Below are 26000 nucleotides of genomic sequence, written 5' to 3'. Positions count from 1 at the left end.
TTGCCCCTTCAGTGTTAACGTCACTAAAAGCGAACAAGACATTGTTTCTGTTGTGATACAACAGGAAGCTCACAGCAAGCATCACCTCTGAGGCATTCAAACCCCCCAAAATTGACCCTGACTCTAATCCAGCTATTAGTTTACAGGAAATGTGAGGAATAGGGGAACAAGTTAAGTAACACCATAAGAAGTTGAAGAAACAAATCCAGGATGGGAGATATTCTATAAAACAAATGGCCCAGTTTCTTCTGAAATCAGTGACATGAAAAAGGACAGGAAGAGATATCTGTTATGGATAAAGAGACTTCACAGACCTATCAACTGATGCTCTCTGTGAATATAGTTTGTATCCTGACTCAGGTAAACCAACCGGAAAAAAACACCAGACAAACATGGGGAAGTGAACATGGGTTGGATATTAGATGATGTTAAGAAATGTTAATCTTCTGGGGTGTAATAATGTTATTGTGATTATATTAACAAAATCTGTTAGTGATACTGTGGGAGACAAAATAATAGTCCCCCAAAGAGGTCTATATCCTGATCCCTGGAACTTGTTACCTTACATGACAAAGGGGGTTTTGCAGTTGTGATTAAGTTAAAGACCTTGACCTGAGGAAATTACCCTGGATTATCTTGGTGGGCCCAATGCAATCACAAGTGTCTTTATAAGAGGGATACAAGAGGAGTCCATGAGAAAAAGGAGATGTGACAGTGGAACCAGAGGTTGCAATGAGGCACTTTGAAGATGGAGGAAGGGGCAGTCAGTCATGGAACGCAGGCAGACTAAGTTGGAAATGGCAAGGAAATGGAGACCCTTTTAGAGCCTCCAGAAGGAACACAGTCCTGCTGACACCTTGATTTTCTTATCCACCGGAAGCATAAAATATTTGTATGTAAACCACAAAACTTGTAATTTGCTGTAGTAGTTATAGGAAAGTATTACAGATATCTTCATGAATATAGCCTTTTGGTTCAACTGAATTATTTTTAGCACAAATTCCCAGGAGTAGGACCACTGGGTCATGGCTGTAACCACCATGATTATATTGCTCTCCAAAGGATGTTTACCAATCGTCAACACTGATAACAGAATAACCTAGAAAGTGTGGACCACCATTAAACTTTTAGAAGATAAGTTAGTGGACTTCCCTGGTGGTGCAGTGGTTAAGAATCTGCCTGCCAAGGCAGCGGTCATGGGTTCGATCTCTGGTCCGGAAAGATCCCACGTGCCGCGGAGCAACTAAGCCCGTGCACCACAACTACTGAGCCTGCGCTCTAGAGACCGAGAGCCACAACTGCTGGGCCTGTGTGCCACAACTACTGAAGCCCGTGTGCCTAGAGCCCGTGCTCTGCAACAGGAGAAGCCACCGCAATGAGAAGCCTGCGCACCGCAACGAAGAGTAGCCGCCCCCAACTTGACACAACTAGAGAAAGCCCGCATGCAGCAACGAAGACCCAATGCAGCCAAAAATAAAAAATAAATAATTTTAAAAAATAAATAAATAAAAGATTATTTAGTATGCTTATAAGTATGCCTCCTATAGCAATGTGAACGTACTTAACACTACTGAACTCTATACTTAGAATTGGTTAAGATGATAACTTTGTTATGTGTATTTTACCACAATTAAATTTTTTATTTTAATTTTTAAAAAGAATTAAAACATTTAAAAAAATATTTAGTCGGTTGCGCCAGGTCTTCGTTGCGGCTCGCGGGCTCCTTCGTTGTGGCATGCGAACTCTTAGTTGCAGCATGTATGTGGGATCTAGTTCCCCAACCAGGGATTGAACCCAGGCCCCCTGCGTTGGGAGCGCGGAGTCCCATCCACTGTGCCACCAGCGAAGTCCCTAAGAATTTAAAAAAGTATATCTCAGCCACTTTATTTGTATATTTTTATTACCAGTGAAAATGAATCTATTTCCATTTACTCCTTGAATTTCCTCATATATGAATTACCAGGTTATATCCTGTGCATATGTTATTTATTGGACTTACTGTTTATTCAAATAGTCGATTGTTACTTTTTTAAAAATAAATTTATTATTTATTTATTTATTTATTTTAGGCTGCGTTGGGTCTTCGTTGCTGCGCGCGGGCTTTTTCTCTAGTTGCGGCGAGCCGGGGCTACTCTTTTCGTTGTGGTGCGCGGGCTTCTCATCGTGGTGGCTTCTCTTGTTGCGGAGCACGGGCTCTAGGCGCGTGGGCTTCAGCAGTTGCAGCACACAGGCCCTAGAGCACACGTGCTTCAGTAGTTGTGGCTCGCAGGCTCTAGAGCGCAGGCTCAGTAGTTGTGGCGCACAGGTTTAGTTGCTCCGTGGCATGTGGCATCTTCCTGGAGCAGGGCTTGAACCCATGTCCTCTGCATTGGCAGGTGGATTCTTAACCACTGCGCCACCAGAGAAGTCCAAAGACACAATAACCTTTTAAAAAAATAAGCCCTAAACTGCAAGATCCTGTAGGCAATGAGTAATCATATTTTTTAACATCTTATTTCCTTCTTGCAGTGGTTAGTACACTGCCGTGTGTCGGCGATTATTTCCTCAAGACAGGTCAAATGAGTTATTTCTATTAAAGGAGATTCTTAAATAAAGTTGAAAGACTCCTATTTAGGGGTGTGACCTATTGACCTGGTGATGTTGGTGACATATCCATCAACACAGCAGCGTGAGAAGTGCAGTACCATACTGCGGGAGCCACCCTCAGTTCAGCACCATGATTTTTTTTTTATCAGTTTATAATCCCAGATGCTATATCATAAATGTTTCTCTTTATATTTTTGTTGCCCTGTCCACAATTTCTGCCCCTTTTAGTTCTGTTGGTTGAGAGAACAGGCAGTACAGTCAGAGGATCAATCTAAGGTTTCAGATTTCTGCCTTTTCAGCAGTTTCTGAAAAGGCACCTTGAGATAGACTTTAGCCAGTCTTGGGAGACTATTCAGGAGAGAAGACCCAGTGGTTAAAAAGGTGTTACTCCTAATCTCTGCATATCCTGTGGTCAATATGGCAGCAGGGCCAGCTTTGTAAGGTGGGGTGGGTTTTGCGAACATGTGGACCAACTGTATGATTTGGCCACCCCTATTGGGGGATCACCCCTATTAAATGATCACCCTCTACCTTTTCACTGCTACTCTTCTCAAGAGAACCCTACACTTACCAATTCCACGTTCTCGCCTCCCTTGTGCTTCAACCAAATGCAGTCTGGCTTCCAACACCCTTTTGAAACTGATCTTGAATGAAGGTCACTAATGACCTAATTGCTATATCCAGTGGCTTTTCCTCGGTGCTAATCTTGATGTCTCTGGAGAATTTAATTCGACCATCCCCTTATTTTTGAACTCTTCTTACTTGTATTTTATGACACTAACTTCTCCTGGTTCTTGCTCAAGCTTGAACCATACAAACATTAATAAACATAGGTAACATTCATTGAGTATCAGGTTCTTTTCTTGCAATCTACCACTTACAAGGAAAATTCCATTCTCATTTTATAGGTGAGAAAACTGAGGTGTAAAGAAGTTGAGTAATAGGCTTCCATTGCACAGGTGATAAGGAGCCTTTGAACCCAGGGATTCCAAGAGCAGAGCCCATCACCTTTGCTGTGATGTGTCTGGGAGGGATTTCTAGAGGCCAGCAAATTCAGCTGTTTCACTTCATTTCTGCAAAAAATGCCATTGGGATTTTGATAGAGATTGCATTGAATCTGTAGATCACTTTGTGTAATAATGTGATCTTAACAATACTGAATCTTCTGATCTGAGAACACAGAGTGTCTTTCAATTCATTTAGGTTTCCTTTAATTTCTTTCAGCAATGTTTTGTAGTTTTTCCAGGACGTCTTTCACCTTCTTGATCAGTTTATTCCTATTTTATTATTTTTGATACTGTTATGAATAGAATTGTTTTTCTTAATTTCCTCTTTGTATTGTTCATTTGCTACTGTATAAAAATACAACCGACTTGTGTGTTGCTTTTTGTATCCTCCAACTTTGCTGAATTTGTTTATTTTCTTACCATTTTTTTTTTTGTAGAACCTTTAGAGTTTTCTACATACAAGGTCATGTCTGTGAACAGAGATAATTTTGCTTCTTCCTTTACAATTTGGATGCCTTCTATTTCTTTTTATTCCCCAATTGCTCTGGCTAGAATTTCTAGAACTATGCTGAATATAAGTGGCAAAAGGGCGCATCTTATCTTGTTCATGATCTTAGGGTGAAGCTTTTGGTCTTTCACCATTGAGTATGATGTTAGCTGTGAGTTTCAAATATGGCCTTCATTATGTTGAGGAAGTTCCCTTCTATTCCTATCTTATTATTTTTATCATGAAAGGATGTTGGATTTCGTCAAATTATTTTTTTTGCATCAATTGAGCTGATGATTTTTTTGTTCCCCTTCATTCTGTTAATGTAGGGTATCAATTACATGGATTGAATTTCTTGAAATAGCCTTCCATTCCTTGGTTAAATCCTACTTGGTCTTTTAATATGCTGCTGAATTTAGTTTGCTATTATTTTGTTGAAGATTTTTGCATCTGTATTCATAAAGGTTATTGGCTTGTAGTTTTCTTTTCTTGTAGTGTCTTTGTCTGGCTTTGGTATTAGAGGCCAGGTAATGCTGGTCTAACTAAATGAAATAGAAAGTATTCTATTTTTTTGGAAGAGTTTAAGAAGGATTAGTGTTAATTGTTTAAAGTGTTCCCCCCCCCCAAAATATTTATTTATTTATTTATTTTGGCTGCGTTGGGTTTTCGTTGCTGCACACAGGCTTTCTCTAGTTGCGGCGAGTGGGGGCTACTCTTCAATGTGGTGCACGGGCTTCTCATTGTGTTGGCTTCTCTTTGTTGCAGAGCACGGGCTCTGGGCATGCGGGCTTCAGTAGTTGTGGCATGCAGGCTCAGTAGTTGTAGCTCACAGGCTCTAGAGCGCAGGCTCAGTAGTTGTGGCGCACGGGCTTAGTTGCTCTGTGGCATGTGGGATCTTCCTGGACCAGGGCTTGAACCTGTGTCCCCTGCATTGACAGGTGGATTCTTAACCACTGCGCCACCAGGGAAGTCCCTGTTTAACGTGTTTTGTAGACACATTCACCAGTGAAGCCATCTAGTCCTGAGATTTTCTTTGTTGGAAGATTTTTTTTTCTTTGATTGTGGTAAAGCATGCATAACATAAAATTTACTATTTTAATAATTTTTTAGTGTACAGTTTAGTGGCATAAGTACATACATTCACATTGTTGTGCTGTTGGGAAGTTTTTGATTACTGATTCAATCTCCTTATTTGTTATACATCAGTTCAGATTTTCTATTTCTTCTTGAGTCAGTTTTGGTAGTTTGTGTGTATAATCTGTTTGTACACACAACATTTCTGATACCAAGTGTGTGTGTTTTCCACATCAAGCAGTTTTCCAATTCTCTGTGGATACCAACTGGGTGTTCTATAATTTAATTCATTTTTGACACTACCTGGAGTTAATACAACCAATTATACATTCAAATTAGGGGGAATAAAAAGTGCTGCTGGAAAATGGCACCGGTAGACTTGCTTGACCCAGGGTTGCCACAAACCTTCAATTTGTAAAAAAAAAACACAGTGTCCGCAAAGTGCAATAAAGTGAAGTGCAACAAGACGAAGTATGCCCGTACAAGAGTTTTAGGAGCTCTCCGGTAAGAACCAAGGACAAAGACCAAATATATATTTCTTATTGTATCATGATATCACAGTGTGTTTCTAGGAATTTGTTCATTTCATTTGTTATCCAATTTATAAAACTCTTACACTCCTTATTTCGGTAAGGTTGGTGGTAATGTCCTCACTTTCATTTCTAATTTTAGTAATTTGAGTCTTCTTTTTTTCGTAGTCAGTCCAACTATAGGTTTTTCAGTTTTGTTGACCTTTTCAAAGAACCAACTCAGTTTGTTGATTTTCTTTTTTTTTTCTGTTTTCTCTCCACTTTAATATTTTTTATTTCCTTATGTTGTACTTCTTGTAGTTCCTTAAGTTGTACAGTTAGGTTATCAATGTGAGAGCCTTCTTTTTTTTAATCTGTTTAACACATATATATTTTAATTGAAGTATAGTTGATTTACAATATTTCAGGTGTACAGCAAAGTGAATCAGTTATGTGTGTATATATATATATATGTATTCAGATTCTTTTCCATTACAGGTTATTACAAGGTATTAAATATAGTTCCTTGTGCTATATAGCAGGTCCTTGTTGTTTATCTGTTGTTTTTTTTTGGCTGCGCCACGTGGCTTCTGGGATCTTAGTTCCCTGACCAGGGATTGAACCGGGCCCTCGGCAGTGAAAGCGATGAGTCCTAACCACTGGACTGCCATATAGTAGTCTGTATCTGTTAATTCCAAACCGAAATTCCCAATTTATCCCCCCCCCTTAACAAATATTTATTGAACACCGGAAGTGTGAGTGCTTAGATCTGATCCCCAACTCCTACGTGCTAATCGAGGTATTTACTCCTCACTCCCTCAGGTTTCCTAAGGATGAGACTGCTCAGAGACTCTGACTGTACCCGCTGCATCACAGAGATCTACGCAGAGCACGATGGGCATGGGGGCTGAGGGAGGAACACCCATGTAGGCAGTGTGGATCTCACCAGGTACATTTATTCATGCCAGCAGGTCAGTGGCAGGTTCCCATCTGACACAGCTTGCTGAAATCTACAGCCAGACTGACGTTCCAAGTAAAGCTGGTTAATGATGACCATGAGCAGGCGCAGGACTTAAAGCTTTCAAAGCTTTACTTCTTTTATCAGTACTCCTGATTTTATAAATGAAGCCCATCAACCCCATTCCTACCCAAACCTCTTGGTAAGTTTGTGTATAGTAGGGCTTCACGGGGATCCAAATATTTTTAATAAAGCTTTGAAACATATGGGTGTAGGACCAAAGACTCAGGCTGCCCCAACCTGCAAGATCCTTCTGCTTTTTAAAAAATTTTTTTTAAACATTTTTTTGTTTGTTTGCATTGGGTCTTTATTGCTGTGCGTGGGCTTCCTCTAGTTGTGGCGAGCGGGGGCTACTCTTCGTTGCGGTGCGCGGTCTTTTTGTTGCTGTGGCTTCTCTTGTTGCGGAGCAGGGACTCTAAGTGCGTGGGCTTCAGTAGTTGCAGCATGTGGGCTCAATAGTTGCGGCACACGGGCTCAGTAGTTGTGGCTTGTGGGCTCTAGAGTGCAGGCTCAGTAGTTGCGGTGCACAGGCTTAGTTGCTCTGCAGCATGTGGGATTTTCCCGGACCAGGGATCGAACCCATGTCCCCTGTGTTGGTAGGTGGGTTCCTAACCACTGTGCCACCAGGGAAGTCCCCTTCTTTTTTAATGTAGACATTTACAGCTATAAATTTCCCTTAGCAGGATTTTTGCTGCATCTCATAATTTTTGGTATAGTATATTTTCATTTTTATTCATTTCAAGGTATTTTCTAATTTCCCTTGTGATTTCTTCTTTGACCCATCAGTTAGTTAAGAGTGTTATTTAATTTCCACATATCTTCAGATTTTCCTAGTTCTCCTTCTCTTATTGATTTCCAACTTCATTCCATTGTGACAAGAAAAGACACTTTGTATGATTTCAATCTTTTAAGATTAAGACTTGTTTTGTGGCCTAACATATGGTCTCCAGTTAACTTTACAGATGAACATGAAGCTCAGAGGTGAAATGACTTTCTGAAGGTCACACATTTGTTTAGTTATAGAATTAGGGCTAGAACCCAGATCTTTTGATTCTTAGTCATTCATCATTGACATTTGATAAGATGTATTAAAAGTGTGAAGGGGCTTAAGGAGCCAAACTTTGCTGGCTCTTCTGCTTTCTCCTATCACTTGAAAGTAAGTATTCTCCAAGGTTTTGTTTGTCCTCCTACCTCCACACATTCTCTAGCTGCTTCCATTGCAGCCTCCCTCCAGCTTGGAATGCCAGTCCCCTTTTCCAATTCCATGCCTGTTATTTCTACTTTAGTGATATGTGAGAACCTTAGAACCAACATGTGATAAAAGGAACTCACGTTTTTCTCTGCATTCCGTCAGCAAATTTTCCTAGCATTCCTTTTTTTGTTGTTGTTAATGGTACTGCCACTCATTATCCCAGTGACTCAGGGTGGGAAGATTGAAGGTCAATTTTAATTTTTTTCCCTTCACAAGGTCTTCAAATCTGATTAGCTGCAAACTGTTGTGGTTTCCCTCTGTAATACTATTCCTATTTGTCCTTTCTTTCACATTTTCACTGCTATTCTATTACCTTTTGCCTGTATTATTGTAATAACCTGATAATTCGTGCTGCTCTTTAATTACTGCTATACAATATTTATAATCTTTTTAAAGAATAACTATGATGGTGTCATCCTCCTCGCAAAATCACCAAACAATAGCTTCCTTGCGCCCACTGAGTAAGGTGCAAACTTCTCAGCTTGCCATCCAGGGCTCCTCATAATTTTGTTCCAAGCTTTTTATTCCACATTTATTGCAGACTTTACCACACGGCATATGCTTTAATTACCTGAGCTTTAGTCTTGCAACACATACTGTATTGAGTACAAGGTGCTGCGAATCCATTGGGAAGCAAAACAGACCAGGTCCTTTCCCATTCCTGCCTCCTGGATCTCAATCTGATCTTGGACCTACTCTTCTGCACCTTGCACTCCAGACCAGGCTCCTCTAAGAACTTCCCTGTTCCTACCCATGGTGGGCCTAAAGGGGAAAAGGAGGCTGCGGGAGAGGAACAGGAAAAGATTGCAAAGTGCGAAGGTGAAGTGTGAAAACTGCAGCCTTCCTTCCCCTATGAACTACAGCAGGGCCCAACTCTTTATCCCGGAGTTAAACGGGTCTGAATAAGGGCCAGGACTGGGCTTGGCTGAGAAAACGGGGCAATGGGAGAGAAGGTGGTTTCAGAGAGGAAGGCTTGCCATTTCAAAAACCGTTACAGCCTCTCGTTTCTCAGTCCGCAGTCCAGGCTCTCCTGCTCACTCTCTCCTGGAGCGGTCCAAGCTGGCCTCACCCGGCCTCCCTCGCTCCCTCGTGGCGCTCTCCCTCCCCGCAGTCGCAGTTCCCGCCTAGAGCAGCCGCTGAGCCCACGGAGGAGGGGCGTCTTGCTGGTTACAGCCTCTTCGGGCGCTTAGCTCGCGGACCCGCCCCCCGCGCCAGTTGCCAGGGAGCGGTTGCCATAGAGCTGAGCAGTTGTCCGCGTGCGCAGGCGGAAGTCCCGGATTGAGGCGCCGCCATTTTTGCTGCCCGGGCGCGGAGCGAGAGGCTGAGAGTTGGAGACGCTATCCGCTTCCATCCGTCGCGCAGACCCTGCCGGAGCCGCTGCCGCTATGGATGATCGGGAGGATCTGGTGTACCAGGCGAAGCTGGCCGAGCAGGCTGAGCGATACGACGGTGAGTTGGCGGGGCAATGGGGGGCTGGAATTCTCGGACCCTATGCCGCCGCCCACAGAGGCCGGGAGCAGGAGACAAAATGGCGGCATCATCTCCAAGCCTGGCCCGGGGACGTGGATTCGGGAAGCAGGAAATGGCCTCTGGGCTCCCGGAGCGGTAGGAGGCTCAAGGCTCAGGAATTTGACCCTTTCGGAGTCCTCAGCTGCAGACATTCGCGAGCCGAGGAGACCAAGGCCATAGGGTGGAGGAGTTGGTTGTAAAATGGCGGCTGGGGGGAGGGCGAGTCCCGGGGCGGGGGCGGGGGAGGAGATGGCGGGTGCTGTCTCCGGGCGAGGAATCCCCAGGGGAGTTTCTGGGCCGGTTTTGGGACGTGGTGAACAATTTGGTGGCGTGATGAGGGAAGAAACACCCGCCACATGGGGGAGAGTGGCGACTGGGCGCTGTAGCGCGGGCGCCTTTCAGGGAAATATGGCGGGTGGGGGCGGTGGCTTTTCCCCGGAGGCCCAAAGTGGGGCGGCGGCTGTGGAGTCTCACAAAGGAGAACCCTTGCGAGCGGAGGGCTTCTCTGGGCTTGTGGTGGGGGGCCGTCTTGGATGAGGGTGGGGAAGGGGGGAGAGAGTGGGAATCACTGCAATTCATCCTTGGGCGGAGGCCAGCTGAGATGCTATGGTCGGATTTCCTTCCCGTAGGACGGCACACCTTGTAGCGGGGTTTTTTAGGCTTTCCGTTCAACCTCGCCTTTTTCTAGGGAGGTCTAGAAAAATCTCTTTCACGCTCCCTGTCCTCAGACTTATCCCAGAGAGCTCGAAGTTTCTGTAATCATTTTCTGGCTCCATAAGTTGTGGGTTCTGCTGGATAGAACATTGAACAGGAAACAAGGAGATCATGACTCTTAGTCTCTTTTCCATGCCTGTGCTTCAATCTACCGGTATTTAAAAATGATGACTTTCCTGTTTACACGCAGCGTTATGACAGATGGAAGGACCTGTTGAAAAATAAAGTTTTTTCATATAACGTGTAGTAACTATTTTGGTTGACTCCCCTGGCTTGGAATGCGTGTTCGTACTTCACTGGGGATATTCACTTATCCCAAAGCACTCAGCAGAGACTTGGGTTTTTGTATTAAGAATATAAGGGATCCCAGCAGATCCTGTTTTCTTTTCTCCAATTTTAATAGACGGCTTTATGTACAGATTCGAACAGTTCTTCTTTGTTCATTGCTCCTTTGTCCCTAAAGGTGCTATAGTCATTTTTCAGAACTTTATCGAAGTGGCCATTGTGTCTGTTTGCTCAGTCCCAAACTGCTGCTTTTTTAAATTGCCCCTCCCGGCCTGGGTCCCTCCCTCCCCCCATTTTGGACCTAGGTATTTGAATTACCCCCACATCCGTTAAACTAGTATTATCAAAACAAAAAATCATATGTATGCTTTTTGTGTTTTTAATGCTGTTGTGGGGTGAGACATGGTTGGAATCAAGTGTCAGTGATCTTTAGATTTTTCTTCATTAAACCATTTATTTTTCAACATGCTGTGTGGGAACCTTGCTTTCCTTGAATGCCTGTTTAGTCATGTGAATAGCCTCAGGGCTAGTCCCAGTGTGTCATCATACATTAGGATTCAGGAATTTGAAAATTAGGAGAAAAGACCTCGAACTCAAATTCAGGAAAGATCACTAAATTTCGTTTTGTAAATCCTTAAATTGCCGTTTGTATTGAACAAGATTTCTGTTGGGAGGGGGAGGGGAATAAGATGGGGAAATACAGCTCAAGGTCAGACTTGTCTTTATTTCAGCGTTTAAAAGTCAAATAAATGTAGGTGTGCTTGTAATGGAAGTTTTTTTCTTCTTCCCCTCTCCTGCCCCAAATAGGTTCCCCTCTTAATCTACCAGTGCCCTTGGGAAGAAACTCTAAATTGTATTTGAATGTTTTTTGTTCTGTAGGGATTTAGGCTTTGAGTAAACCTGCTGTGATCACCAGAAAGGACATGGAGGAAGGTTTTTTTAAGAACTTGTTTTAAAAACTGATTTGGAAGCTTGTGATTGTAGCTTCCAAGTAAGTGACAGTTTAGTGTGAAAATCATATTTTTGGAATTGGGTGTTGAGGATTTTTGACCAAAGGCTTAATTGGTTATTCAACACAGGACTATAGAGCCACATCCTTACCGTTGTTTAAACATTAGGGTTGTCCTTCAGGATCTAAGGGTGGGGGGTATATAGGATCTCCCAGGTGGAGAGGATCTCTTGTGACCTTTGGGCACAAAATTGGGAGGGATTCATTGGAAAGGAAGAAGAGGAAAATAGTCATTAGGAATCATCCTCTACCTTTGTCCACTCCTTTATTGGGTGCAATAATTCAGTTTTGTTTGTGGTCACAAAAAAATGACCCCATAGTTATAGTTGCCAAACAATTTATCAGGTATGGGGAAGGTGAAGAGTGCTTTTGATGATTTGGTTTGGTGTAGTTGGATATACATATTGGCTTTTTTCCTTGTTCTTGCAGTACCTTTAGCTTTTATCTTGCATGTTATGTTGAACCTAGTACTTAAACTTTTTTGTGGCATCATTTAACTTTGTCCTGGGGATTTGGAATCAATTGATGCAGATTATTTAATGGTACTGGAGGACGAGCTAAGCTGTGTTCAGGAAAAGGACAGTTTGGTGTTGCAGATGGGAAATATTGAAGTTTGGGGCTAGGACTGTTCACTTTGAAGATCAAATCTAGCATCTTATCATGTAACAACAGTAGTCTAAGGGATGGTTTTTATATTATTCATAACCATATTAAGCAAGCCCATCATCTCTTAGCATTTCTGAAGTCTTAACTTCTCATGTATATGAACCATATTAGTATGGGAAAGTGGGGAATATAGAGGGGGGAAAATGAGTAGTTTCTACATTTTTTGAGAATAGAGCGGTCAGCATAAGCTACATTTGGGTTGTGGGGTAGTGCTGGTTTTGGCCTTTTTTCACTTTTCTTCTCCATGTGATGATTAGCTCCACATGAGGTAGGGGTAACATTTTGATGGTCGTGTTTGATTCAGTCTGTGAATGCAACACCAGGAATGCATCTGTTCTGTGTCACTTGAGAGCTGTCCTTTTAAGACACCAGAGCCTCATCTCTGGCTTATTTTGGTAGTCAGTGAGGGGTGGGGGGCACCCACCCCCACAAGGAGTTTTGAATTAGCTCCTTAATATACATCTTGTTAAGAAAAAAAAATGGATGAGAGTAAATTGACTTTAGTAATGAGTTTAAAAGCACAGGTTAATTATCAGTTCTTTGACTATAGGCCAGTAATAATTTTTATTGTTGCTATTTCACTTAATGCTGAAATTAATTGCTATTTCAGTTAATGGAGTTAACTTTATTGAATACATTTCTTTTCTCCTACCTAAACATAAGCAGAGTTGGATAATGCAATTAAAAAATTCCTCCTACAAGTAGCTTTTGGTCTTTGTATTTAAGGTAGATGCTCTTTTGTGTATACTTTTGTGCATATATACACAATGTATTATTCAGTGTACTTTGTTGGCTTACAAAACTATAGAATATAATGAAATCATGAATCATTGCAATTTGAGGTGGTGATGGGGTAAATTCTTACTGTGGACATTTCTAGGACATTTCTAGGCACCCTTTTCACCTTTGAATTCTAGTATGGGGAAGAACACAGATACTAAACTGAGCAAATTTTGGATTCATTAAGTACAAGCTAACCCACTGAAAGTCCATACGAATAAGCAGGCTTTTCATAATTGTTTTATAGCTTGGTCAAGGGAATATGAAATATCTTAAAAATTTCTTGACTTTAACCTGGTATAGCAAGTGAAATTTCAGCACAGTGAATTAATGTATCTAATTTTACAAATGAGTTTCAAATACTTTAAGAAGCTGATCTGAAAGCATGATTTTATTTTTTTTTAAAGGGCTGTAAGGCTGATTTTCCAGCAATTTTTTAGCCTTATATTTAAGTAAAGTGTATTTAAACAGTAATGACAGGCATAGGATAAAGGTTAAAATTTTAAACTTTATGTTATATAATTTCATATTTATATAGAACTTCACATTTCACAGACCACTTTCAGAAAATTTTTTACTTATTTCATGTGATATTGAAGTAGGTAATGTTAATTCCATTTTATGGTTCAGGAAAGTGAATTTGAGAAGATTTAGTGATTTATTTTATTTTTTTTAATTTTCCTGTATCACATGATTAGTTGGCAAGTATATGGCAAAGCCAGAACTTGTCTGTCTGATGACCTTTAGACTGGTACTCTTATTTCTCCTGAGCCACTCACAAAAGACCCATGTGTAACTAAATCAGATGGTGCCTTGTGGGAGGAGGGGTATACTTATTTTTTTAGCAGTTACTTCACATAATATGTTTTGGTATTTATGACTTGACTCATATCCATTGTAAATAGATAAGATATCTTCATACTTGTCTAAAGAAACCTCTTGTTTTCTTTCAAAAACAAGGCACAGTGAATGAAGTTAGAGTGATGAATTTTAGGTAGTCTCAGAGTGTGTTTGTATTTAGGTTTTTTGCTTTATCACAATTTCTATATTGGGATATAACTTAATGCCATAAATTTCTGTAAAGTACTTCTAAAACGTTTCTGCCCCTTACCTTAGTCTTAATGAATGCAGCCCTTAATGATACAGTTATAAAAATTTGAGGGGCAGGGAAGTTGGCAAATGATTCTCAAGTGTTCCAAATAGTAGCCTAGCTAGCTGTCAAGCAGAATCTATTAAGGGGTAGTGGGGAACAGAAACAAGATTGTTTTCACGGTTTTTGAAATGGTCAGTTAACAGTTTGATACAGTTAAATACAGATACATCCCAGTTGACAAATTGGTTTGCCAAGATAACATTACTTTGAGCTCATTAACTAAATATTCATGCAAGTCACTCTCCTAGGAACAATTTCAGAAGCTCGTTTAAGTTTACTAAGTTGTAATAACAGCTGCCATAATAATAGAAGGGTCATCATAATTTATTCAAGTCAGGATACCTTGAAATGAAGGGGTGCCAATTCATAATGGTGCTGAAACTACAAACTTGCCCTATGGTCGTCCTACTTAAGCTACTAGTTGTCTCATTTAGAAAGTTTCCTAGGCTCTGTCCATCCCTCTACCACCAAGATATCTTAGATCTGAATCCCCAGAATATTGGTTTTTTTCTTTCAAATGAAGTTATTATTTGGCAGAACATAAGACAGATCAAAGGCAAAGTGAAAGCTTTCCTCCTCTCACTCCCCTTTCCCCCAAATGGGAGCTGGAAACGTCAAGAATACAGTAGTTGCTGAAAATAGAGCTTACTGGCATACTAACTAGTCAATCAGACTGATGGTGTCAAAGCCAAGTATGTTGGTTTTATGTATGTTTACCTTGAGCTAGATCTGTGTTTAAAAATACTTGACTTAGGTGCAGACCCTTAGCAGCAGGGTCTGTCTTAAGTTTAGAACTTTCCAAATAATATTTTTAAAGTCTCACCCACATCTTGTTATGATCATTATGTTTAGAACACTGAATCCTGAATAGTTTAGAAAACTGAATCCTGAATAGTTTAGAAAACGTATGATCATGATGCTGGTTTATCTTTTTGAAATTTAATCTTGAATTTATTGCCCTGCTTCCAGTGATCGATCCATCATAGTAGCTGGGCAGATCTGTCATTGGTAGGCTTCATTTGTGATCAGGACAGGATTTTATCTAGCTAAAGCAATATAAAATGTATTAAGCCCTTTTCTTCACATATAAAAATTTGGAGGAGACACGTTACTATGAATAAGAATTAATGACTTTTGGACTTCCCTGGTGGCGCAGTGGTTAAGAATCCGCCTGCCAGTGCAGGGGACACAGGTTCGAGCCCTGGTCCGGGAAGATCCCACATGCCGCGGAGCAGCTAAGCCCGTGCGCCACAACTACTGAGCCTGCGTTCTAGAGCCTGCGAGCCACCACTACTGAGCCCGTGTGCCATAACCACTGAAGCCCGTGCGTCTAGAGCCCGTGCTCCGCAAGGAGAAGCCACCGCAATGAGAAACCTGGGCACCTCAACGAAGAGTAGCCCCCGCTCACCGCACCTAGGGAAAGCTGGCACGCGCAATGAAGACCCAATACAGCCAAAAATAAATAAATAAATTTATAATAAATAAATAGTTACCTTGTTAAATTTGCTTGTTAGGAAGTCAGAATACTTAAAAAAAAAATGACTCATACTTTGGTGGATGTAATGTAGTGCAAAGGCCTTGGAATCATCTGGATTCCTTATCTGTAGATTGGGGATTAATGATATCTACCTTGCTTGCTAATTTCAAGGGTGGTTATGAAGTTGTGGGGTTTTGTAAACTGCAAAGTATAATTATCAGGTAGTAGTATTAATTGTGAAAACTTCCTCTTACCCATTGTCGGAGATGAAGTAAATGTTTTTGCTGTTGATCTACATTCATATTAGAGGATAACGTACCTTTTTTGAGTTATTCTGAGCAAGTGTATTCTCATGGGTTTAGTGTGCAAGTTACATTTGCATAAAGGTTAGGTCTCAAAACAAAATCCTTAATCTTAACTCATCTGTAAAATTGCATATCCAGAGGATGAAGGTTGTCCAAATTTATTCCCAAGCAGTATAACCTATACTTTGGCCATGTTGAGGTATGTAGTACTTGATTTTTTGGCTGCACCTTGTGGCATACAGGATCTTAGTTCCCTGACCAAGGATGGAACTTGCGCCCCCTGTAGTGGAAGCGCGGAGTCCTAACCATTGGACCGCCAGGGAAGTCCCTGGTATGTAGTTCTTCCTTTTTTCTTTTTAAATTTATTTATTTATTTTTCGTTGCATTGGGTCTTCGTTGCTGCAGGCGGGCTTTCTCTAGTTGCGGCGAGCAGGGGCTACTCTTCGTTGGCACTGCATGGGCTTCTCATTGCAGTGGCTTCTCTTGTTGCAGAGCATGGGCTCTAGGCACGTGGGCTTCAGTAGTTCTGGCACTTGGGCTCAGTAGTTGTGGCTCTTGGGCTCTAGAGCGCAGGCTCAGTAGTTGCGGCACACGGGCTTAATTGCTCCGCGGCATGCGGGATCTTCCTGGACCAGGGCTTGAACCCATGTCCCCTGCATTGGCAGGCGGATTCTTAACCACTGCCCCACCAGGGAAGCCCTAAAATTTTTTTAAGGCTAGACTTTTTTTTTTTTTTTTGGCCAGCTGTGCAGCTTGAGCTATCTTAGTTCCCCAACTATGGATCGAACCTGGGCCCTCAGCAGTGAAAGTGTGGAGTCCGAACCACTGGACCACCAGGGAATTCCCAAGGCTAAAAATTGTTTTACTCTTTTTTAAGGGAAAGTATGAGTTAATTTTAGAGTGAGAGGCTCCTCTGTTTAGGCTGGTGCATGAAGAAGAAAAATGGTACATATTTGAGTGTCAAGATTATTGTGTTTTGAAAAGCCTTAGTATTCAGAGTATGTACCAGGCACTGTTCTAGACAACTTGGGATGCACCAGTAAACAAAACAGACAAAAGGTCTGTTCAAGGGGCTTATTTTGCAGTGAATGTGTAAATGCTTTTAGAATTACTTTTCTGTTAGTATGTGTAATTAAGAGTTAATTTGAATTAGTAACAACAGTGGTGTTTGGTACAATGTAAGGCATTATACCTGGTGCTGGTCCCTGTCCCATATCAAATTCTTTCTTTATTGACTACTAGTGTTAAGTGGTATTAACAAACAAAAGTTTTCTCAAAAAATTATTTTCATTGACTCTGTGATAATAAAACCCTGTAACAGTACCATCTGCTATTTATTAAAAACTATTCCAGGTGCTTAACATTCTCTCAATCCTCAAAAACAACCCTACAGAGTAGGTACTTTATTTATTTATTTTTATTTATTTATGGCTGTGTTGGGTCTTCGTTTCTGTGCGAGCGCTTTCTCTAGTTGCGGCAAGTGGGGGCCACTCTTCATCGCGGCGCGTGGGCCTCTCACTGTCGCGGCCTCTCTTGTTGCGGAGCGCAGGCTCCAGACGCGCAGGCTCAGTAGTTGTGGCTCACGGGCCCAGTTGCTCCGCGGCATGTGGGATCTTCCCAGACCAGGGCTCCAACCCGTGTCCCCTGCACTGGCAGGCAGATTCTCAACCACTGCACCACCAGGGAAGCCCTCAGCCATTTTTGACCTACAAAAATGATCATTTTATATGATTTAACGTAATGTTAAGTTGTGGTTGGAAAGCCTGGAAGATGAGGCTTCAGTATACCCCAAAAGGCATCAAGCTTTTAAGGAAGCACCAGGATTAATGAGGGACTGTGCACGAATACTTTCCCTCAGAGGCTGGTTTAGCTTTTTTACTTACCTTACTTGAGTTGACCTATTTTCACTTTGTAGGTCTGTTCTCTGCTTTTTTTTTTTTCTTTTCTCACAATAATGGATTCAAATTTGCTGTATTTGCAATTCTTTTAATACAGCACTTTCAGGGTCACTTTGGCATGATAAACTTCTCTTGGAACTGTGTGACATAGGGACCCCAGATACTTTGATCATTTTGGAGAAAAGGTGCTGCATAAAATACTGTTTTTTCTCCCGAATAACATGAATGGAATTTCATCCTTTTTTGCTAGTTGTCAGGATAAAGAGAATGTACAAGGCTGCTACCCTCATTGTTCTTTCCAGAGGAGAGTTGGTCTCAGTATTATACTTTACAGTTGGTAAAATGCAGTTGTAAGAAAATGTTTGGGTTTATTAGATTATGTAGTATTAATATGGTTCCTTAAGTGTAACCAGTAGAATCCCATTTATTAATGTGGAATTTTTCTTACTGTTTTATATTTTAAATTACTGTTGTCTTTCTGCTTTCCCCTTATGCATTGTGAGATTCTTTGTTTCTAGCTTTGAAATCTTAACTAGTGCTTATTCCTAAACCCCCTGGCTTTTTCACATGGCCATTGAAGATGTTCACATGTTATTTTATTTAATCAAGGAATAGAGAGATTATGGGACTTCCCTGGGGGCACAGTGGTTAAGAATCCTCCTGCCAATGCAGGGGACACGGGTTTGAGCCCTAGTCTGGGAAGATCCCACATGGCATGGAGCAACTAAGCCCGTGTGCTACAACTACTGAGCCCGCGCTCTAGAGCCCGCGAGCCATGACCACTGAGCTCGCGTGCTGCATCTACTGAAGCCTGCGCGCCTAGGCCCCATGCTCCACAACAAGAGAAGCAACTGCAATAAGAAGCCCGCGCACCACAACAAAGAGTAGCCCCTGCTCCCCGCAACTAGAGAAAGCCCACATGCAGCAATGAAGACCCAACACAGCCATAAATAAATAAATAAATAAATAAATTTATAGAAAAAAAGGAATAGATTAAACAGTATTGAGTAGAAGAAAAATACCACTTTGTAATTTCTTATTTATTTATTTTTGGCTGCATTGGGTCTTCGTTGCTGCTTGTGGGCTTTCTCTAGTTGCGGCGAGCAGGGGCTACTCTTCGTTGTGGTGCGCAGGTTTCTCATTGCGGTGGCTTCTCTTGTTGCGGAGCACGGGCTCTAGGCGCACGGACTTCAGTAGTTGTGGCACATGGGCTCAGTAGTTGTGGCTCGTGAGCTCTAGAGCACAGGCTCAGTAGCTGTGGCACACGGGCTTAGTTGCTCCGAGCATGTGGGATCTTCCCGGACCAAGGCTCAAACCCGTGTCCCCTGCGTTGGCAGGAGGATTCCTAACCACTGTGCCACCAGGGAAGCCCTCCCACTTTTCTAAAAAAAATATTTATTTTATATTTGGCTGCGTCAGGTCTTAGTTGTGGCATGTGGGATCTTTGGTTGCAGTGTGCGGGCTTCTCTCTAGTTGTGGCGCGCACGGGCTCTGTAGTTGCCCTGCGGCATGTGAGATCTTAGTTCCCCCGAACAGGGATCGAATCTGCATCCCCTGCATTGGAAGGCGGACACTGGACCACCAGGGAAGTCCACAATTTTCCCGATTCTTTTTTTTAACTACAGAAGCTAAAATTAAATATAAAAAAGTTAAACAAGTACAGCCCTATCAAGTAAAACATATTGACAGCTACTCCAACCTGCCGGATGTAACTGTTGTTGACAGTTTGAATATACTTTTAGAACTTTGCTCAAGTGCCAATGCATGTATTCACAAACATACCTTGTTTTACTGACTCTAATGTTATTGATATAACATGCATCACACTAATACAGAAGAATGCTAAATGCATCATGACATGCCACTGACTAAGAGAAATCTGGGTTTCAGAGATGTTAATGTAAAAAAAAAGTGTCCTAAAGATAGATACATATTTATAGTATATACACATAATGTACTGCATTCTTTCATAGAAATCACATTATATATGTTATTCAGCCACGTGCCTTTTTCCTTCAACAAAACATTGTGAATATAAAAAAGGTTTTTTAAAACAAAAATTGGGGACTTCCCTGGTGGTGCAGTGGTTAAAAATCTGCCTGCCAATGCAGGAGACCCGGGTTCGATCCCTGGTCTGGGAAGATCCCACATGCTGTGGAGCAGCTAAGCCCATGAGCCACAACTACTGAGCCCACGAGCCACAACTACTGAGCCCGCATACCACAACTACTGAAGCCTGCATACTTAGAGCCTGTGCTCCGCAACGAAGACCCAACGCAGCCAAAAATAAATAAATCTATTTTCAAAAAAATTGGACCATTTCAACCAGACTAACATAAAAACTTTTAAAATGTCTGGTTTGTTCACCTATGTCAGTCTACCTTTAAAGAAGAAAACCTTCCCAAGGGATTTTACTGTGCAGCCAGGGTTGAGAAACACGGGAATAGATCGTTTCTCAAAGCCTTGACTAAGTCACTGAGGGTGCTTATTAAAAATTAAGGCATTTGCCACGGAGCAACTGGGCCCGTGAGCCACAATTACTGAGCCTGCGCGTCTGGAGCCTGTGCTCTGCAACAAGAGAGGCCGCGATGGTGAGAGGCCCGCGCACCGCGATGAAGAGTGGTCCCCACTTGCCGCAACTAGAGAAAGCCCTCACACAGAAACGAAGACTCAACACAGTCATAAATAAATAAATAAAAGAACGTGAATTAAAAAAAAAAAAATTAAGGCATTTGATCAGTACTCAAATTTAATACATATCTCCGGGTATACAGCTAGATTTGACTAGATGACCTTGTAGAGCTCCCTTCTTGGAGGCTGTCTTAGCTGTTTTTTCAGCAGTGAATTGCCAGAGACCCTGAGTTGGAGAATATGGGAAATTCTGTGGCAATATTGCATAGTTTTTTGTTCAGTTTTTTAAAAAAAGGATCAATTAACTAATTTTTGAGTGGTGCTGCATACTTTGAGTGTGGACCTCTTACTATTTTTTCCCTTCATTTACGTAGTTCATTGATTTCTGTCGCTTTTCCCTGTATCTGCCTCTGTATTTTCATATTATGTTTTTTTAAAAAATATATTTATGGTGCATTGGGTCTTTGTTGCTGCATGCGGGCTTTCTCTAGTTGCGGCGAACGGGGTCTACTCTTCGTTGAGGTGTGCAGGCTTCTCATTGCGGTGTCTTCTCGTTGCAGAGCACGGGCTATAGGCGTGTGGGCTTCAGTAGTTGTGGCACGTGGGCTCAGTAGTTGTGGTTCATGGGCTCTAGAGCGCAGGCTCAGTAGCTGTGATGCATGGGCATAGTTGCTCCGCAGCATGTGGGATCTTCCCAGACCAGGGCTCGAACCCGTGTCCCCTGCATTGGCAGGCGGATTCTTAACCACTGCCCCACCAGGGAAGCCCCCAGAGGTCTTCTTTAAGTAGAGATTATAACAGGAGGGTTGTGATGGTGCCTGGGATTTCTCCTTTTTCATTAAGCCCCCAGGTGATGTCTGATGTTCCTGGTCTGTAGACTACACTTCCTGTAGCAAGGATTATAGACTATGTTCTTCAAGTGCAACTTTGTCTTAGTTTGAGTTTCCCTAGAAGTGGACCCTAAAGCAAAGATTCAGGAGCCAATGATTTACTTTGTTGGGGAAGTAAACGTCAGTTGGGGAGTGAGGGCCAGCAGATTGTCAATAAAGGTGTATTATCAGGCTAACTACCACTGTGGGCAACTGTAACTGAATGACCCTGGAGGAACTTTGAGAGCCATTGTCAAGCATATGTTTCATAGCCTTCTACTGGAAAAAGATCCCATCTGTGACTTTCATAGCTAGAGAGAAGTCAGGGCCTGGCTTAAAAGCTTCAAAGGACAGGCTGACATTCTTATTAGGTGCTAATGCAGCTGGTGATTTGAAGTTGAAGCCAATGCTCATTTATTGATTTTTTTTCTTAAATTTATTTTATTTATTTATTTATTTTTGGCTGCGTTGGGTCTTTGTTGGTGCGTGTGGGCTTTCTGTAGTTGCGACGAGTGGGGGCTACTCTTTGTTGCGGTGCACGGGCTTCTCATTGCAGTGGCTTCTCTTGTTGCGGAGCATTGGCTCTAGGCGTGTGGTCTCAGTAGTTGTGGTGCTTGGGCTTAGTTGCTCTGCGGCATGTGGGATCTTCCCAGACCAGGGCTCGAACCCATGTCCACTGCACTGGCAGGCGAATTCTTAACCACTGCGCCCCCAGGGAAGCCCCACATTTATTGATTTCTGAAAATCCTAGGGCCCTTAAAAATTATGCTAAATTTACTCTGAGCTCTGTAAATGAAACAACAAAGCCTGGATGACAGCACATCTGTTTACAGCATGGTTTATTGAATATTTTAAGCCCACTGTTGAGATCTACTGCTCAGAAAAAAAGATTCCTTTCAAAATATTGCTGCTCATTGACAATGCACCTGGTCACCCAAGAGCTCTGATAAGAGATGTACAATGAGATTAATGCTGTTTTCATGCCTGCTAACACAACATCCATTCTGCAGCCCATGGATCAAGGAGTAATTTCAACTTTCAAGTCTTACTATTTATGAAACATATTTTGTAAGGCTGTAGTTTCCATAGTTAGTGATTCCTGTGGTGGATCTGAGTAAAGTGAATTGAAAACCATTTGGAAAGGATTCAACATTGTAAATGCCATTAAGACCAAGTTCACTGTTCTTTATTTAGCTTATTACTGCTTCAAGCACAGTGTTAACACTTCTCTAAGTGCTTACATCTTCTTGGATTCCTGTTTGTTTGTTAAGTCTTAAAAGAGGCAAAGAAAAGGATTTTAACATATTGTTGAGTTCCTATTATGTGCCAGGGAGTTTACGATGCAATCTCATTTTAACTCTCGTGTGATGGGTATCTTCCAAGTTGTAGGTGAGTAAACAAGTTCATAGAGGTTAAGTGACATAGGTCAAATAGCATGTAAGTGAATATCTAAGCCAGAATGAAAATCTAATCTGCATCATTCTGGCTATAAATGTGGTTTCCTACCATGCCGTTTCCCAAAGTGTGTGTGTCTTTTGGTCCACCTAGTAACAGTACAAGTGATATGTAGATATGACAAGAATAGTAAAAATGTTACTGGAATAAAATATAAGACCTCTTTAGAGAGGCTTCCCAGATCTCCTGTTTTGTTTCAGCATCCTGTTCATTTCATATAGTACTCAACACAAAGTGTATTTAGATGTCAGATTTATTCTGTCAACTTTAAGCCATTTAAACTTTTGCTTAAAGAAGAATCCCAGGGACTTCCCTGGTGGCGCAGTGGTTAAGAATCCGCTTGCCAATGCAGGCAATACGGGTTCAATCCCTGGTCTGGGAAGATCCCACGTGCTGTGGGGCAGCTAAGCCTGTGCACCACAACTACTGAAGCCCGCGCATCCTAGAGCCTGTGCGCTGCAACTACTGAGCCCATGCACCGCAACTACTGAGCCCACGTGCTTAGGGCCCATGCTCCACAACAGGAGAAGCCACTGCAATGAGAAGCCCGCACACTGCAACTAGAGAAAGCCTGCATGTGCCGCAACAAAGACCCAGCACAGCCAAAAATAAGTAAAAAATAAAAAAACAAAACAAAACCCAGGAGTGGCTTCCAAATCTTGGCCAAACTGTTTACTCAGATTGCTTTTTAAAATAAGTCTTCTTGGGGGCTTCCCTGGTGACGCAGTGGTTGAGAATCTGCCTGCTGATGAAGGGGACACGGGTTCGAGCCCTGGTCTGGGAAGATCCCACATGCCGCGGAGCAGCTAGGCCCGTGAGCCACAATTACTGAGCCTGCGCGTCTGGAGCCTGTGCTCCGCAACAAGAGAGGCCACGATAGAGGCCCGCGCACCGCGATGAAGAGTGGCCCCCGCTTGCCACAACTAGAGAGAGCCCTCGCACAGAAACGAAGACTCAACACAGCCATAAATAAATAAATAAAAATTAAAAAAAAAAGTCTTATTAATATATGTAAGATACATCTCAATATTTTGTTGGTTTTAACAAAGTATAACTAGTGATTACTATAGCTTTTTATCTCTCTAGGAAAATATGTGATATAAGTCTCCTAAAGCTACAAACATCAGCTTTTAACTGTATTTTTAGATCCTTTCCACATTATTTACTGTTGGAATTAAAGTAGTTAAGAATTTTTTTTATTTATTTTTTTTGGCTGCGCCGCATGGCTTGTGGGATCTTAGTTCCCCAGCCAGGATTGAACGTGGGCCCTTGGCAGTGAAAGCACTGACTCCTAACCACTGGACCACCAGGGGATTTCCCAGTTAAGAATTTTTTAATAGATTGACTCACAATTTTGAGTAATGTAAAATCTTAAATTGTGTTGTCGCACTCAGTGATTTGGAAGCACACTCATACAAGTGCAAAAAACATTTTAAAGTGATGGCATCACAAACTTTGTGCAGACTTAGGCAGGTGAATTATTAGTGATGAAACTAAATTGTCGAATTTGGCAGGGATTTAATGTTCAACAGCCAATTTAAGTCACGTTAGTTTTCTGAGAATGTTTTGTAACCAGCTTAATCTGATGGGCTTATGAGAGTATAGCTCTGTCAAAAATCATGTTCTGTAGGGATCATATTGAATTTCTTTTATTAGCTGACAATACCTGCCCTTAAAATTGTCCAAATCAAATTTCTTTTCCATGCTTTATGGTACAGAATTATTGGTGCCAGTGGAGTATTCGTCAGTGTGACAGAGAAAATGCATAGTTTTAGAAAAAATTTGGTTCTTACCTGTATATTCCTAAATATTAAGTCATTGCTACCAAGAGATACGACTCTTTTAGAAATCTGTAAGACAGGATGGTGATTGTCATTGGGTTATCCATAGGAATTGATTGTTTAGTGGTTGTATAAATTTTGCTTAGCTGATAATTTCACTCATTTTTTGGAGGTTGTCTAAGTCCATCAGATCATCTGAAAGCAGCATAACACCTGGACATTCACATAGGTAACTTCCTGTAGAAATGCTCTCATTGATTTCATGAGATCAGAAGTATCTGAGTGAAGACTGCTTCTCTTGTGTAAATCTAGTCAAACGTTTTCTGTGACTTCCTTTTTACGTGAAGATCCATATGGTAAATTCCTCTTAGGTTTAGTACCTTGGAAATATTTTCTCCAACAAACTTGCATATTTCTTGTTATCAAATACAGGAACAAAATTTAGCTTGGGACATTTTATTTTATTTTTTTTATTTCTTTTTTTTTGGAGTTTTTAAAAATTAATTTATTTTTGGCTGCATTGGGTCTTTGTTGCTGCGTGCAGGCTTTCTCTAGTTGCGGCGAGTGGGGGCTACTCTTTGTTGCGGTGGGCGGGCTTGTCATTGTGGTGGCTTGTTGTGGAGCACGGGCTCTAGGCATGTGGGCTTCAATAATAGTTGTGGCACATGGGCTTAGTTGCTCCGCGGCATGTGGGATCTTCCTGGACCAGGGCTCGAACCCGTGTCCCCTGCGTTGGCAGGTGGATTCTTAACCACTGTGCCACCAGGAAAGTCCAGCTTGGGACATTTTAAGTTGTTGCTTCAATTGTCATTAACCATAGACAAAATTCGTGGTCTGTGTTAATTAATTGCCCATAATTCCTATGCGTATCTGTGATCTTACAAGTAATGTCTGGTTTGATAGCCTTTTTTTTTTTTTTTTTTTTAATCTTAGTGTGGTTTCATTGGGGTTTTTTTTTTTTTTTTTTAAGCTATATTGAGACACTATAGTGCGCCCTCCCCCCTTCTTCCAACTTCTTGTACTTGGGCAACAGCAGGGTCATGTGAGCTGTTTGGCCAGTGAAATGTGAGCAGAAATTGTATGTGTAACTGTGTACACGTAAGTCCCTTACATACGAACTTGTTCTGTTCCGAGAGCGCGTTTGTAAGTCCAATTTGTTACTAAGCCCAACAAAGTTAGCCTAGGCACCCAACTAACACAGTTTGCTGTATAGTACTGTACTGTAGTAGGTTTATAATACTTTTCACAGAAATAATACATAAAACAAACAGTACCTTGAAAAGCACAGTAGTGCAGTACAACAGCTGGCATACAAGGGCTGGCATCGAGTGAACAGGCAAGAAGAGTTACTGACTGGAGGAGGGAGAGGAGGTGGGAGATGGTAGAGCTGAAGGATCATCAGCAATAGGAGACAGAGGGCAAGCTGCAATTTCACTCACACCTGACGTTGATGGCACAGGTTCTGGTTCCTTGATGGATTCAATTCTACCTACGCTCTTGAAAAAACGACCCAGTCATGTCTGGGTAGTAGCTCT

At 41.8% G+C, this 26000-nt stretch overlaps 1 protein-coding gene and 1 pseudogene across 3 annotated transcripts in view; one reads left to right on the top strand and one right to left on the bottom strand.

Moving 5' to 3' along the window:
- Window positions 1-6486: 6486 nt before the first annotated feature.
- Window positions 6487-8933, bottom strand: LOC309617897 (ATP synthase subunit ATP5MJ, mitochondrial pseudogene; annotated as a pseudogene). The gene has a single exon. The product of its transcript is annotated as an ATP synthase subunit ATP5MJ, mitochondrial pseudogene (transcript).
- A 271-nt stretch (window positions 8934-9204) lies between these two features.
- YWHAE (tyrosine 3-monooxygenase/tryptophan 5-monooxygenase activation protein epsilon) overlaps window positions 9205-26000 on the top strand; it is a 39821-nt gene continuing 23025 nt past the window's right edge. For both annotated transcript variants that reach the window (XM_082370817.1, XM_082370818.1), the window contains exon 1: window positions 9205-9382. In XM_082370817.1, coding sequence (XP_082226943.1) covers window positions 9319-9382 — 64 coding nt within the window. In that variant the 5' untranslated portion in view covers window positions 9205-9318. The remainder of the gene's footprint in view (window positions 9383-26000) is intronic.

Source organism: Balaenoptera borealis (genome assembly GCF_965194805.1).
Source record: "Balaenoptera borealis genome assembly, chromosome: 20".
Lineage (NCBI taxonomy): Eukaryota > Metazoa > Chordata > Mammalia > Artiodactyla > Balaenopteridae > Balaenoptera > Balaenoptera borealis.
This window is presented reverse-complemented; position numbering and strand designations above follow the sequence as displayed.